We start from the raw sequence: 15902 nt of genomic DNA, 5'->3' as shown, positions 1-15902 counted from the left end.
ATATTTCAATATTTGAAGATGACACTAAACTCTGCAGGGTAATCAATACAGAGGAGGACAATTTTATATTACAGGAGGATCTATGTAAACTAGAAGCTTGGGCTGATAAATGGCAAATGAGCTTTAATGGGGATAAATGTAAGGTAATGCACTTGGGCAGTGGAAATAAAATGTATAATTATATGCTTAATTGTAACACACTGGGCAAAACTGTAGCTGAAAAAGACCTGGGTGTATTGGTGGACGACAAGCTTACGTTTAGTGGCCAGTGTCAGGCAGCTGCTGCAAAGGCAAATAAAATAATGGGATGCATTAAAAGAGGCATAGATACTCATGAGGAGAACATAATTTTACCTCTATACAAGTCATTAGTGCGACCATACTTAGAATACTGTGTACAGTTTTGGTCTCCGGTGTATAAGAAAGACATAGCTGAACTAGAGCGGGAGCAGAGAAGAGCGACCAAGGTTATTAGAGGACTGCAATACCAAGACAGGTTATTACACTTGGGGTTATTTAGTGTGGAAAAAAGAAGGCTTAGGGGTGATCTTATTACTATGTACAAGTATATGAAGGGACAGTACAAAGACCTTTCTACTGATCTTTTTACTCTGAGGCCAGAGACGGGGACAAGGGGGCATCTTCTACGTCTGGAGGAAAGAAGGTTTAATCATAATCACAGACGGGGATTCTTTACTGTAAGAGCAGTGATGTAATGAGTGATTCACTATTAAAATTTAAGAAGGGCATGGATGCCTTTCTTGAAAAGTATAATATTACAGGTTATATATACTAGATTCCTTGATAGGGCGTTGATCCAGGGAACTAGTCTGATTGTCGTATGGAGTCGGGAAGGAATTTTTTTCCCCAATGTGGTGCTTAGTGTTTGCCACATGGTTTTTTTTTGCCTTCCTCTGGATCAACATGTTAGGCTATGGGTTGAACTAGATGGACTTAGTCTTCCTTCAACCTTAAAAACTATGTTACTAACTTATTTTTTACAAAAGAGGGAAGTAAGTATGGGCAGCAAATTTTCACCGTCATTGGATTAATGTCCAAAAGGGAGGAGCAACACATTTACCATGAGAGCAAAATTTATAGCCCAAAAAAACCGTATGGTACGGTCGATTTATCGACAACCTCCTCCTGATGTGGGGAGGCACACAGGAGGAGGCTATGAAATTTACACAAAATCTCAACAACAATGATTTCAATTTGAGATTCACACTTTGTTTTGAAACCCCATAAAACACTGTACATGGAAATGTTGGTATCAAATAACTCCTGTCTTTGTGGTCTTACAAACAAGCTTTTATAAATGCCTCAAACTTCTAAGTGTGAATCAGACCTGAGATCTAACTTGATAGAAGATGACAATCCGGTGAAGACGGGAAACATATAGGCGGCCGGTGGTGATGTAGTCAGTGACTGACTCTGGCCAAATACGTTTATAGAGCCGTAGTGGAAGATGAAGATTTCGTCTTCATCATAAAGTAGTTATTTCTCATGTGACGCTTAATCAATATCTCCTGCAGTATTGCTAATGCCGATTCCAGTGTTGGTAAATGAGATGAGAATTAGCAATAAGGAAGATGAGTCTATGAGAAAGAAACTGCTTGTTGTCTGTGGCCTAAAATATATAGGCTTTATTAGTAGATGTAAAGAAAAAAACTAGATACTGTAAAACATAAATCTCCTCAAATGTTTCCCTTAATATGTCCAGTAATTGTATTATTACACAGGGTTTTTATGACGTTACATCTGCTCAACTTCACATTCAGGTCTCTACAATATCGAATCCTCTCAGTGAATATCTTCTATAGAGGAGAATTTTCCTGAATTACGCATTAAAGATGAATATGGACACAGACAAGATGGCTGAGAAAATATTACTCCTCACCCTAGAGATCCTCTTCCGGCTTACTGGAGAGGTGAGAGATTCTGATGACGTCACATTACATCATTCTTATCTATGGGAATAACAGATGGACAGAACTGGAGAGGTGAGGACTCTGGAAATATCTGTAGTGAGATTTATGAATGTGTCTCTCCGTAATCAGGATTACACAGTAGTGAAGAAGACCTCTAGTGAGCGCTGTCAGGACCTTTTGTCTGAGGGATGGTGGGGAAGAACCCTGAGCCCAATCACGGAGCTTCCACCTCACCACCTGATAGATGAGGACATCAATGACCAGAAGATCCTAGATCTCACCTACAAGATGATTGAGCTGCTGACTGGAGAGGTGACACTGCTAGGAATGAGAATGCTGGAACATTTTATAGTAAAGCTATGAAGGGATTGGGGGTATAACTCTATCATTGTGTGTGTCAGGTTCCTATAAGGTGTCAGGATGTCGCTGTCTATTTCTCCATGGAGGAGTGGAAGTATTTAGAAGAACACAAAGATCTGTACAAGGATGTCATGATGGAGGTTCCCCAGCCCCTCACATCACCAGGTAATAGACAGGACTGAATACACATGGCCTATAATTGTCTACATGTAAAGAATGAATTCAGTCCCTGTATGTGCTTCCTCTAGATCTATCCAGTAAGAGGACAACACCAGAGAGATGTCCACGTCCTCTTCTTCCTCAGGACTGTAAACAAGATGATCACAATATTCCTCAGGATCATCAGGTACATGGAGATAAGGTGTCATGAGATCTCTCCTGTGATGTGTATATGGCTGTGAAGGGCTTGTGTTCGGTCTTGTTTTATCCACCAGAATTATATGGTTTATACTTGTATAATGAGAATGGGGGAGATGGCTGGATTAGAGCTGATCATTAGTGATGAGTGAGTGTATTCATTAATATTCGCACGGATAGTACGGTATTCAGGTACTTGTTATATTGCGAGTATTTGTGTACTCGCCTCGCTATATTCGAATGTCCCACCCTGCAGTTTTGGCGCCTCCTTTGCAGCCACTAAACATGCTGGGCTTTAAAACCAATCACAGTAATTTTTCAGACATCTTGGTTGTGGCATTACTGTGCTTGGCTGGCCACCCAGCCTCATAGGGTCTATTTAAGCCCTGTCGTCGCCATTTTGTGCACATTGCGTCTGGAGCCTGCATTCTATAAGCATAGGGAGAGATCGCTGAGCTGCTAGGGAGAGTGTTTAGGCCTCTTGATAAAACAAAAGCCCTTTTAAGGACTACCTGCAGTGTATACTAGTTCTGTGTTTAAAGGAGCCGCTCACTAGCTCCATAATACCATCAAAAAATAGCTCTTTTCAGAGCTGAAGACACACAACAAAGTCCGAGTACAAGGAGGGAGAGATTGTGTATTAGGTAGGAAGTGTATTAGGTAGTGTTCTTCCAGTGTCCATATTAAAACAGCTCTTGTCAGAGGCAAAGCAATATTTTGCCATCACACACAGAAGTAGCATTTTGTGCTGCCTTTTTTTTTAGCATCGGTCTATTTTCCCTTCTGTTTTAGGGGTCAGAGCCTACCTTCTGTCCATATTAGTCCACTTAAAAATAGTGTTTTGTGCCCTACACAAAGCAGTAGTCCAAATATTTGTTACTGCCTGCTACAAAGCACGCACCAGGCCATTTTAACCACTATTTTTGGGGTGTCAGCCTGCCTTCTGTCCATATTAGTTCACTTAAACAATCATTGAGTGCCATACACAAAGCAGTAGTCCAAACATTTCCTACTGCCTGCTACAAAGCACGCACCAGGCCATTTTAACCACTATTTTGGCTGTGACAGCTAGCTTGGCTTGTGCCATCAACATCTGAAATTCTGTCAACAAAACCCAAAATGCCAAAAAGACTTGTTAAGGTACGTGTCAGTTGTGCGTGAGAAGGCACTCAGTCTGTGTCAGGTCAGAAGAAGCTTGATTCATCCACTATGTTCCTGGAAAAATTTTCCGGTCTGGAACGTAAACGTGTGTGGAAGCCACAAGAGTGGGAGCAGATTCTGTCTTGGATAGCAGACAAGGTCTCTACGCATTTGTCAAGCAGCAACAAATCTTCCACGACCACACAGTCTACTGTGGATACAGAAGGCTGGCCCATCCAATCCTGAAGCTGGTTCTCCTTCCTCCAACCATTATCAGTCAACATGAGACATATGACCCCAAGCTTGGCCACTCCGAGGATCTGTTTGGTACGTATCCTTTGGTTGGCTCTGTGCAGCATTGAAGAGGGACAAGAGGAGGTGGCGTGCCTTGATGCTTATGTATTTGAGGACCTATGGCCAGAAGAAAGACACTTGGCGGAACATCATTTTTTGTCTCCAGAGGTGGAGGCTGACGATGAGACACAGTTGCTATCAGGTCAGCCTACAATGTCAACTGGGAAGGAGGATAAGATGGAAGACGAGGTAGTCGATGATGAGTCCACTGATTCGAGCTGGACCGTTGGCATGCATAGCCATGGCAGAAACACAGAGGAAGATGGATATGTAGCACCAACATAGGCACCAGTTTGCCCAGAGTGAGAACTGGGTCATCTGTTCCCAAGAGCACCCCATCTGTGCGCCAAGTCAGGGCAAAGGGGCGTTCAGCTGCTGTGTGGAATTTTTTTTTCTGAAAGTCCTTCAGAGAAAAACATTATAGGCTGTAGCATCTGCCATACCAAGTTGAGCAGAGGCCAGGGCAAAGGCAATCTACATGCTCACTTTCCAAGGCTCATGTTCGATGCTTGGAAACCTATTCAGGAGACTTAAATACAAAACAAAAGACATCAGCCCACCACCTGGATATAGGAGTACTACCGGAGTAAGGCACCCTGAAGGAAAAGCCCCTCCAGAGAGGGGCCGCCCTCCGGGCAGCCAGTCTTTCATACTCCAGAGAACGTACCTTCACCAGGTCACCTAGGATGTTCCTACAAACTTCATCTGCACTTAGGATTTTACTCTGCGTCGAAACTAAAACATGTGCGTTCCACATGAAATACCTGACCACACTTAGTATGAATAAAGTGGTTCGGTCCCTTCTCCCAAGGTCTCCGAACGCTCCATAGGCCCACCCGGCATAGGACAGAGTAGCCTGCCGTGGCCAACCAATGGAAGCTCCCACCCTGTTGTACACCTCTGTATTAAAGGGACAATGAAGCAGGAAGTGCTCCATGCTTTCCAGCATGTTAGCACAAGCCTCACGGGGGAGCAATTCCTGTCCTCGGAGCTCCTGTACTTCAAATTGCCCCTTACACACAGCTTACCTTGGAAGCAGCGCCAAGTCAAGTCACAGTACTTCTTGGGGATCCTGCTAGAATTTAACAAACTGAACCCAAACTCCAGATCCCGACTTGGGCAGTTCTTGAGGACCAATGGACTCTGAAAATGAGAAAGCAAGACCTTCCTATAGAGGAGTTTCCTCGGGAGGGACCTCACCTCCCATATTCCCAGACCCCACCGGTGGATCATTTTTAGAACCGGGGTAACATAAGCCGGGAGATGCCCATGCACTGTGCGAGGATCTTTCAATCTTCCCCCTGAAGATTGATGGCTGAAACCATCCCTTGCAGGATAATACCCATGGAGGAGCCCTCTCCTTCCAGAGGTTTGCCACGTTAACTTTCAAGAAGGTGTTCACTAGGAGCACAACCGGGTTCACCATATCCAATCACCCTAGTCTCCTCGTGCGGTAAGTGACCTCCCGCTGGACTAGGTTCAGTCTATTCCCCCATAGCATCTGGAAGAACAGACTGTAGACCCGTGTCCAGAGAGGCTTTGGCAAGACACAGATTCTGCCCAGGTAGATTAGCAAGGGGAGCAGGAAAGCTTTGCACAAGCCAACCCTTTCCCTCAGGCTCAAAGACCAACCCTTCCATTGGTCCACTCTTTGGGCGACACCTTTGATTCTGCCTTCCCAGTTTTTCATGGGGTAATCACCCTGGACGAATTCAGTGCACAGGACTTTGGCGTGTTCTTTGGGTTCGGGGAGGGTGTCCAGAAGATCAAACCCGGGATCTCCGCTTCCCAGCCAGAGATTTTCACACTTATCCTGGTTGACCTTTGACCCGGATGCCTCCGATTAGCGCTCCACTTCTGACATCACCACCATTGCCTCCTCTTGCGACGAAACAAATACGGTGACATCGTCCACGTAGGCCACTACCCTCAAGATAGCCTCCGGCACCGCCTTGCCCATCCGAACCCCTTCCAACGATCCACAATCGATCCTTCTAAGGAAGGGTTCAATTGCAAAGGCGTAAAGCAAAGGGCTAAGAGGACAGCCCTGACGGACATCAGATCCTACCCTGAAAGGTTGTCCAATCCACCCATTTGTTTCAATTGACATCTCTTGTGTTGGAGCCATGATTCATGTCAGTCCACTTGGTGCAACAGCTCTCCAGGGTGTGATCACTCCTTTTTAGATGCAGACACCCGAGCATATCTAATTTGACGCAGGTGTTAGTTTTGGAAATGAAAATTTACAGGGTGATTCCATCATTTTTTCCCTCTGCTTGGTCTGAAAAAAATTACCCTTACTGAGTACCACATTTTTAATCTTGATTTCTTAGTGTTTCTTAAAGCCCTAAAGTTGCCATTTGAAATGACTTTAGTTTTGTGCCATGTCTGTGATCTTCTTTTTTTCAACAACATTAAACAACTGAATGAACATCCTCCAAGCCCGGTGATTCCATAATTTTTGCCAGGGGTTGTACAATGGAATCGTTTAAGAGGGCCGTTGTAGATCAGTTGCTGAAAACATCACCCTCAGATAATGCTGGTGGCAGAGGTACCAGCTCTTTTCAACACCAAGGGATAATGGGGAGAGACATGAACACCAGCTCCAACGAAGGTGGAGGGAAAATGTGCCCAAATTGGTCAGTTTTCAACAAAACAGCAAGGGCTAACTGTGCCTATAAAAATGCTAAGGAGGGATAAGTTGCAGAACATGGTCAAGGGTTACTTTAAGTGACCATACGTGTGTCCTTTCTGACGCTTCTGTTCCCTTTAATTATTGAGTGTCTAAGCTGAACACTTGGCCCGACCTCTCTTTATATGCCTTGGAGGTGCTGGCCTGCCCTGCTGCTAGTGTGCTGTCTGAGCATGTTTTCAGTTCCGCTGGGGAAATCATCACTGATAGGCTCAGACGCCTCTCCACGGAAAATGCAGACAGACTTACTTTGATTAAATTTAACAAGGACTGGATATCTCCACAATTTGTAATCCCTCCAGATGACAGCAAGCCAACCTAAATTCCCCAAAAATGCAGATTCATGCTACTGCTGTTAACGTCACCCCCTTCTCATAAACAGATTCCTTGCTTCGTCAACCATGACTCAGCCCATAGGGCTAATTTTTACAAACTTTGCACATCGTGCAGTGGACAAACCAGGACAGTATTCCTTCTCCAGCCTAACTACGATTTGTGATTGGAGACCCTTGGAATGGTGGCTTCCTGCATCAACCATGACTCAGCCCATAGGGCTAATTTTTACAAACCCTATGCACATTGTGCAGTGGGCAAATCTGGAATGTATATTGGTCCTACCAAACTAATATTTGTCATTGGAGGTTGGAGGCCCTTCTCACATTGTGATTGAGATAGGGGATACATATTCAATAGAAATTTACACTGACTGTTGATGACCGACTGATGGCCCTCTGAAAATTTGAATTGAGGGCCACAACTACTACAGTACTCCATCGTAGATAATGTTTGACAAGGGAGGCCCTTGTCAAGGAATCTCCCTGCAGTTATGACACAGCCCCCAGGAGTAATTTTTGGAAGTACGATGCACATTCTGCACTGGACCAAGTAGTACAATATCAAGAAGTCTTCTCTTCCTATATAATCTGGGGAATATTGACAATCAAAATTTCTGAGCCATTTGGAGAAGCTTCACCAACCCATCCTGGAGAGGAGCACCATATATCCTTTGTCCATTGACTTGCACAAGTGATATATTTGAGCTCGTCATCCAGTTAACTAGTGCAGCTTTATTTTTCCGGTTCACTAAGTTCAGCCATACCTGAAGATCGCAGGCTGTACTCACTGCTACCTTCTAGTACTCCACGTCTCTTGGCTTTTTTTCTCTGTAGTCCCTGCCCCTAAATGAGTTAAATAATACAGTGAGGGCCCTACAATATGAGCAAGTGAGGGCACTCTCAGATGTACACGAGCAACCTCCAAAATCTCTAGAGTAGGGCACTTCAAAATGTATGTTACAGGGCCACATGAGGGCTCTTACAAAACTCAGCTTTCCTGCCTACTGCAAGGCCTCTGAACATTTGAATTTAGGGCCGCAGTATCACATGGTGGTGGAGGTGGAGGAGGAGGAGGAGGGTCAAGCCCAACGCTACAATGGGCACATTGTAAACTGCTATTGAATGTGTATTCCACTATCTGAGTGTCAATGATGGAGGGACCGTCCAAATGTCTTAAGTAACAGCTGTCCCTCCAAATCGCATGTTACAGAGCCACCTGAGGCCTCTCAGGTCAAAGATCTACATACCTACTGATGCTTTCTACCTGTGCTTGTAAAGTGCTGGGGAATAGCAAACTGAAAAATGATTCATGACAGAGGGACCTACAAAATGTATAAGTCAGGACCCTCCCAATTGTAAAAAGAAAAAAAAAGCCACAGCAGTATGTGTGAACAAAGGCTAAAAGGGATATTTTTTTGGCTTCTCTGGTTTATTTAGCCTTATATACAAGTGATTGTGCAGGAAAAACTGTTTCTTAACCTTTTTGACCTGTTAAATGCAATTTAGGTTAGGTTTGGTAGTTGTTCTTGTGTGTCTGTAAAAGTGGCGTAATACTGCGACAAACTTATTCCCAGAAACCATATGTGAGTCAGAAATGCATGCAGGCTCATTCTCCAGGCTCTTCTCATTCTGTTTCATCACTTTCCCATCCATTTCAGCCTTTTCCTCAGGCCCCTTTGTATAGGGTCTAGCAGAAAATTACTCGCATTTCCCATTGACTTACATTGTACTCACTATTCGGAACGAATACGCAATTATTACAAAGTACTCGTTACGAGTATAGCGATTTACGAATATTACAGTACTCGCTCATCACTACTGATCATAGATGTGACTTCTCCATCTGTCTGTGACTTGTACAATATTTCTTTCAGGGTGAAGATCTGACCCATATTAATACTACAGAGACATATGTGAGGGGTGATGAGCGGTGTAAAGAGGAGATTCCTACATATGACTACCCAGGTGAGTAATAACCACTAAATACAGAGAAGTCACAGATTCTTCTCAGTCACAGGCTGTGGCTGGTTTACCGGTCATGTAGTCTAGCTGTATCACAATCATGTGATCACCATTTTGCATCTATACCAAAACATTCTCCTCCACCAAAAACTGTTCAAATAACTTTGGACATTGAAACTCCTTTTCTATAGAACTTACAAACTCTCACCTGCCCAGGTCTGTAAACTACCAAGCCAAATGACAGCATATGTAGAAAGTGCTGACAAGTTAGAAAATCACTTGAAGAAAAATATTATGTAAGAGAAAGTGGAGGGTAATGATGCCATTGGCTTCCTAGAACCCTGATATCTTATTAGATGAATATACCTTCTCTCCCTTCTGTGGCGCTGAATGTGCTCATATGGTCCCTACAATACCAGGTCCAGTCTTTCTGGCCAAACCTCGCTTTTATGATCGGCAATATTAAACATTCAGTGAGGGCCAAGTATGAATTTCTGTATGATAACAGAGTTTCCCTTTACCGTTACTTTTCAATTTCTTTTTAAACCAAATTACTTCAAATAGATAAAGTATACAAAAAACATTACACCTGTGCCATGACATATCTCTAAGCTGTGAGTGGCTGATGGCTGTAAAAAAATGTATTCATGCCTGCAGGAGATATGTTGGCATGACTCGAGCCCTGGTTTCATGTATTCACTCCACGACATAAATAATATTATCAATCCTAAAGAATTTAGATACAATTTATCCTTAAATGGGGAGCACTAATACTTTCTCTGCTCTTCTGGTCAGGACTCATAAGTAGCTCCAATGGTCTACCATAAATAAGTGCAACTCTGCCAGGAGCTACCAAGAAGCATACTCTAATTACCCCAGAGAGGTTTCACCACTAGTTACTCTCTCTCTCTCTTTTTTTTGATCTTTTCATTACATGTGTTATTGTTTATAGTCAAAGTTTTGCCCTACACCCTTTAACCCCTCTACATGGATCTGTACTTACACAAAGACCCTTAGGATTGGACTTAGTGTTGCCTGCTGTTCTGTGGTGTGACATGACAAGAATAATAGTCAGGTTGCTGGATCAGAACCAGAAGGGCAGAGAAAATACAAATTCAGAAGACACAATAGTAGTCAGTAAACGTGCTGGGATCACAAGAAGAAACTAAGAAGAAAATACACAACACGGAAGCTGAACACAGAAGACTTAACCAGCGGAGAACAAGGCTGTATCAGGCAGCTTCCGGCATTATGCGTGAACTTTAGTAGGGTGTGGTGCTTTCCATTTGAGTTAAGTAGGGAGCATATTTGATTTTGGAAGAGCTGATTTTGCTGGATTGGTTTATGGAAGCCATGTTGCTTTTCAAGCATTTTTGAGCCACTAATGATGTGGAAACCTCTGTTTTTCCGTTGACAGATTATGGACCTGAGTGGAGGCTTGTTTTTTGTGATATGAGTAGAAATTTTTATTGGTATAATTTTCGCATATTTCATATTTGGGAGGCAGAATGAACAAACAGTTGAACACCAAACTCTACTGGTTCATGCTATGAGGTTTTCTATTAGACTGTGAACTGTCATTGTCTTGGTGAATAAATCAATATTTTTACATAACTTGCCATTTGTACTAACAGTTTAAGTAGAAATGTTCAAAAATATAAATTTCAAAAATATTTTATTCAAATATATATTTTTTTACTTAGATGACTGTACTAGGAGATCAGAGGGACAGCCGATATCTTCAATTTTCAAATCAGATGAGCTGGAGATCTCACAGGATACAATTGAAGGGAATGCTATTACTCCAAATATACCATCATCCCTTTACAGCAAAGATGTGTCATTTGATCCTTTGAAACAGGTCCTATCTTCTGATTCATTACCAACTACTAAGGAAAATCAAAGTCACAAAATAAGCATTAAAAAACTAACTGCTTCTAAAGCTAAGAAGCCATTTGCACGGTCAGAATATGGAAATAGTTTTCCCCTCAAAAAGTTTTTTCTTAAACATCAAAAAATTCACACAGCAAAGAATAGATTTTCATGTTTCAAGTGTATGAAATGTTTTAACAAGAAATCAAGTTTTCTTAGTCACCAAAGAACTCACACAGGGGAGAAGCCTTTTTCATGTTCAGAATGTGGGAAATGTTTTAACCAGGAATTAGATCTTGTTACGCATCAAAGAACTCACACAGGGGAAAAACCTTTTTCATGTTCAGAATGTGGGAAATGTTTTACAGGGAAATCAAATCTTGTTAAGCACCAGAGAACTCACACAGGAGAGAAGCCTTTTTCATGTTCAGAATGTGGGAAATATTTTACAGAGAAATCAAATCTCGTTAAGCACCAGAGAACTCACACAGGAGATAAGCCTTTTTCCTGTTCAGAATGTGGGAAATGTTTTAACCAGAAATCAGATCTTGTTACACATCAGAGAACTCACACAGGGGAGAAGCCTTTTTCCTGTTCAGAATGTGGGAAATGTTTTAACCAGAAATCAGATCTTGTTACACATCAGAGAACTCACACAGGGGATAAGCCTTTTTCATGTTCAGAATGTGGGAAATGTTTTACAGTGAAATCAAATCTCCTTAAGCACCAGAGAACTCACACAGGAGAGAAGCCTTTTTCCTGTTCAGAATGTGGGAAATGTTTTAACCAGAAATCAGCTCTTGTTAGACATCAGAGAAGTCACAGAGGGGAGAAGCCTTTTTTATATCCTTAATGTGGAAAATGTTTTACTTGAAAAGACACACTTTTAGCAAGAAAAAATCATGCTAATAAGTGAGTGCGTCCTATAGACTGAAGGTAGCTTCCTGTGACCGAGAACAATGAGTGTCCTTCCTGATCAGTGAGAGAATTGATCTCGCCTCAAGCCCCACACTTATCTAACTGATTGGTGCTGAAGAGGAGAGGAAGGTACTGGGACCTGTACAGAGGCTGCGCGTCTTGACTGAGCAGCTGAAGAATCTAGCTCATGGACCTTTCAGATCATGTAACACTGTTTTACATATTTGTAAAAGTTGTCAGGTTCCGTTATGAACTTAGCCATTTCTTAATGAATTTGACCTCCTGAATTCAAATTGGACAATGAGTTTTTCATTTTACTGCTACATATAATTTAATGATAAAAGTTCCAGTACTTTGAAACATTATTATTTCAATAAATATACAGATGCAGAATATTTTGTTATGCCAATTTTCTGATATTTAGAGAAAACTTAGAAACAATTCAAATAACTAAAACCTGTCTAAACCCTATTGCGAATTTAAACAGTTACAGAAATTGCACTACAAAATAGTCCTCATTCAGTGACAACTGTTTTTTTGCTTGTTTCTTGTACTCCTGTATCGGGTCATCTCTTAAAATTATACAACAGTAATCTGCAAGCATTGATGGATTTCATCTTCCTTGATATCTTTTCTCCATAGTTGCAATATCTTCGTTACATTTCTCACCATCCTCGTCTCTCACTACTCCACAGTTTGGTGGAAAAAAAGTCTAATTTCTTATATTGTAATCATTAAGGACATGTTACAGCCAAGATCCTTACATGTTTTGAGTAGAAATAACACCAACTCTTCATAGTTACTGTATCTGCTCTTGAGTTTCCCAAAAAGTTAGTTACCACAAATGCAAATGTAAACCATACAGACTTTTCCTTGCCCTGGAACAAATGAAGAAACTGCTCATCTTGAAGAAGCTTACGAATCTGAAGTCCAATAAAGACTCCTTCTTTTATATTTGCTTCACTTAACCTTGGAAAGTTATCAATCAGATTCATGAATGCTTTTACCTTTTTATCCATAGCCTTTACGAAGTTCTTCATCAGGCCCAACTTGATAAGATTTTGTTACCACCATTGCCTAGGTGGATCCTCGACTTCTGGATGCAGGACAGTTTACTCCCTTGCTCAAGTGAATGTTGGAGAGGCCAGTCCCTTTTTTTGTAGCCATATTCTTTTGCACGACTATCCCACTCACACAGAAAGCAGCAGTACTTGTGTGCAACAACCCTGACGACATATGTGAACAAGCAGATGTAGGAGCTCCGTTCCAGCATCTAGCTATTTATCCAATATAGGACCTGATGACCATCTTGAAAATCGGCATACATCTACCAGTTAATTGTCTGAGTGTGGAAGTAGTTTGCTCCAGGGGAAAAAAATGACCAGGAAAAGCCACATAAAGACTGCGGGAGAAGCAGGTTCTCAGCTCTAAGATGACACCACGGTTGTCACGCTGGAGACAGATTGAGCAGGGGAGACGAGGAGGAGGGAAGTGGTGGCCTTGCTGTAGCAATTTGCCTGCACAGAAACACAGGTCTCAGCAGGTGACAGTGGCCTTATAACAGCTACCCCACACCTGTGCACGGGCTACAAGTGGAGGAGTTGGGTGTGCAGGAGATGGGAGAGGCAGCCTCTTTGAAGGGGATGAAAAGACCACAAAATTGCATGTGGCACAATACTCACTGCTCCACGGCCTAACCTTCACCAATGGGACATACAGGTACCTGAGTAACCTACTTTAAAAGATGTTTTCATTGCAGTGGTAAATTGTAAATTCTCTCTCTGCTTTCAATGTACATTTTGGTGGTCTTAAAGATGAGACAGCAGGTATATGACTCAAACTGCAGAAAATAGAGCAGGGGCAGTGGAAGGCTAAGTCATTGCCATTGAGGACCAGATAGCCGATAAAAGCAATGAGAACAGACTTGCAGAACAGCAAATATCAGCACTGCTGGCAGAAACAGATGATCTTGAAAATAGGTCAAGGCTTAAAGATATACCACTTATTGGTGTGCCTGAAAAAAATAGAAGGCTCCTTTCCTACTGAATTCTTTGAAAACTGGCTGAAATTAATAATCAGGCTTGAAACCTTAACCCTCCTATAAGCTGTAGAACGAGCTCATAATGTGCTCATTTAACAAATAATTAAAGGAAGCGTGGAATTAATTTATAATGATATTTATTTTCCTTCTAATAAAATTATACAGTAATTGATAAAAGACACACATATCAGTATAATGCCACAAAATAATATTCTGACATATGAAACACGACAAATGGACTGTAACAAATATAATAAACTAAAATAACATTTAGAGGAATTCGGATAAGAGCATTTTAGCTCATCAAAAGACATATTAAATAAAATAAATAAAACAAGATTTTTTTTGACATACAATGAACTACAAGTTTTTTACAAACTTTTCTCCTACCCTTGGATTTGCTTTTCTTTTTAATCTTTTGTTAATTCCTAAATACACATAGCTGCTTAATGAGTAAAGAACACAGGACACAGTGGGTTTCCCTATAGAGACATAGGTTCTAGCCCAACTCCTGCTATTAGAATAAGTGAATAAATACATTTATTTTAGCGAACATTTGAACTTATATATATATATATTATTTTTAAATCATGTCGAATAGGTTTGTAGTATATGAATTGTTATACATTTTTTTGGAGGTATTTCTTTATATAACTGAAATGCACGCAATCCAGTGAACTTTGACACAAGTCAGTTATGTGTTGATTTGGAGCCTTAATTCAAAACTCAAGCCTTTACACTGTCTTGCACAGTTTTGTCAGTATGTAGTTGTTTCCTGAAGAAGTGCTTGTCACTTTTAAACGCATTTAATAAAAACAGCAATTTAATAAACCTTTCTGAATTGATGTTTTCAGTGAACCAGCAGCGTGGGAAGCATCCATAAATTTCTCCAGATCCTGATATTCAATGATATACCCTGCCAAGTTAAGGGTGGTAGCCCGAGGTACTGTGCACTTTATTCAAGATTCATAAACCCTTCACTGGCTCAATATGAATGAGAGGCAAATACGCCGGGATCACATTTGAGATGTTAAAAGTTGAAGATCCTGTGGTACAAACCCTAATTCTTCAAAAACACAGTGATTCGCAAGTATATGGGAAGAAGTGTGTCCCTGCTTGTTGGACAGTTCTTTACAAATGTTGTTTTTTTCTTCAGGTTCTATTATGATTATATCACATTTTTCTTGCCTAATTGGGGTTGAATTATCCCCCAAGGGGGCTTAGGTTCTAGGTGGGATTCTCCCATATGTTCAACAGTGACTGAGCCGCCATTTTTTCTACTTTAAAAGCGACAGCTATGGAAATACTTCGCCCAGTCTCTCACCCGGAGAAAGGTGTTTTATATCTGACTATTATGGTTGGGGTTTTATAGAGAGGGGGAGGTCTTTTTTATTTTTTTGGATATGTTTTATATTGTCGACAATCTTGTAATATGCGCTTAACAAGCTATGTAAAATGGAAATGCTCTGCTGATAGGATATTGGAAACGACATATCTACTGCATTAAATATGGCGGGGTCAGTGCAAATAGCTGGAATGTAAGGGGTCTTTCTTCTAGTGTTAAAAGACAGGTGATCTTTCAGTATCTTCAAATGGAAAAACCTGCCTTGATTTGTCTGCAAGAAACACATCTTACCTCTGAGAAACTTCATCTACTAAACAAGAAGTGGTTACTGCCGACTATCACTCCACACACTATATTAGTTCATCCTTTAAAGGGAAGGTGCCATCAAAACATTTTTTTTCAACAATTGAAAAAATGTAAAGTATTAATGTTTTAATTTTTTTCAAAAATATTATCATTTGTTTTTAACTAAATAAAATATGAAAAATAATTTTAAAAGGTTTGGTATTTCCACTTTTAAACACTAAGGGGAGCAGCTGCTGATATTTGACATGAAAACCTAGTGTACAACTAGCTCACATTACGGACTGCAGTA

At 41.2% G+C, this 15902-nt stretch overlaps 1 protein-coding gene across 1 annotated transcript in view; it reads left to right on the top strand.

The window, feature by feature from the left end:
• LOC141178695 (oocyte zinc finger protein XlCOF7.1-like) overlaps positions 1–15685 on the top strand; it is a 45628-nt gene extending 29943 nt beyond the window's left edge. The window contains exons 2-7 of the mRNA XM_073660579.1: positions 1782–1931; positions 2061–2243; positions 2333–2456; positions 2540–2637; positions 9044–9134; positions 10835–15685. Of these exons, the coding sequence (XP_073516680.1) occupies positions 1854–1931; positions 2061–2243; positions 2333–2456; positions 2540–2637; positions 9044–9134; positions 10835–11856 (1596 nt within the window). The 5' untranslated portion in view covers positions 1782–1853 and the 3' untranslated portion in view covers positions 11857–15685. The remainder of the gene's footprint in view (positions 1–1781; positions 1932–2060; positions 2244–2332; positions 2457–2539; positions 2638–9043; positions 9135–10834) is intronic.
• The last annotated feature ends 217 nt before the right edge of the window (positions 15686–15902 follow it).

The sequence above is a fragment of the Phyllobates terribilis genome, unplaced genomic scaffold, assembly GCF_046119375.1.
Source record: "Phyllobates terribilis strain yellow unplaced genomic scaffold, ASM4611937v1 Scaffold_29__1_contigs__length_15306474, whole genome shotgun sequence".
Lineage (NCBI taxonomy): Eukaryota > Metazoa > Chordata > Amphibia > Anura > Dendrobatidae > Phyllobates > Phyllobates terribilis.
This window is presented reverse-complemented; position numbering and strand designations above follow the sequence as displayed.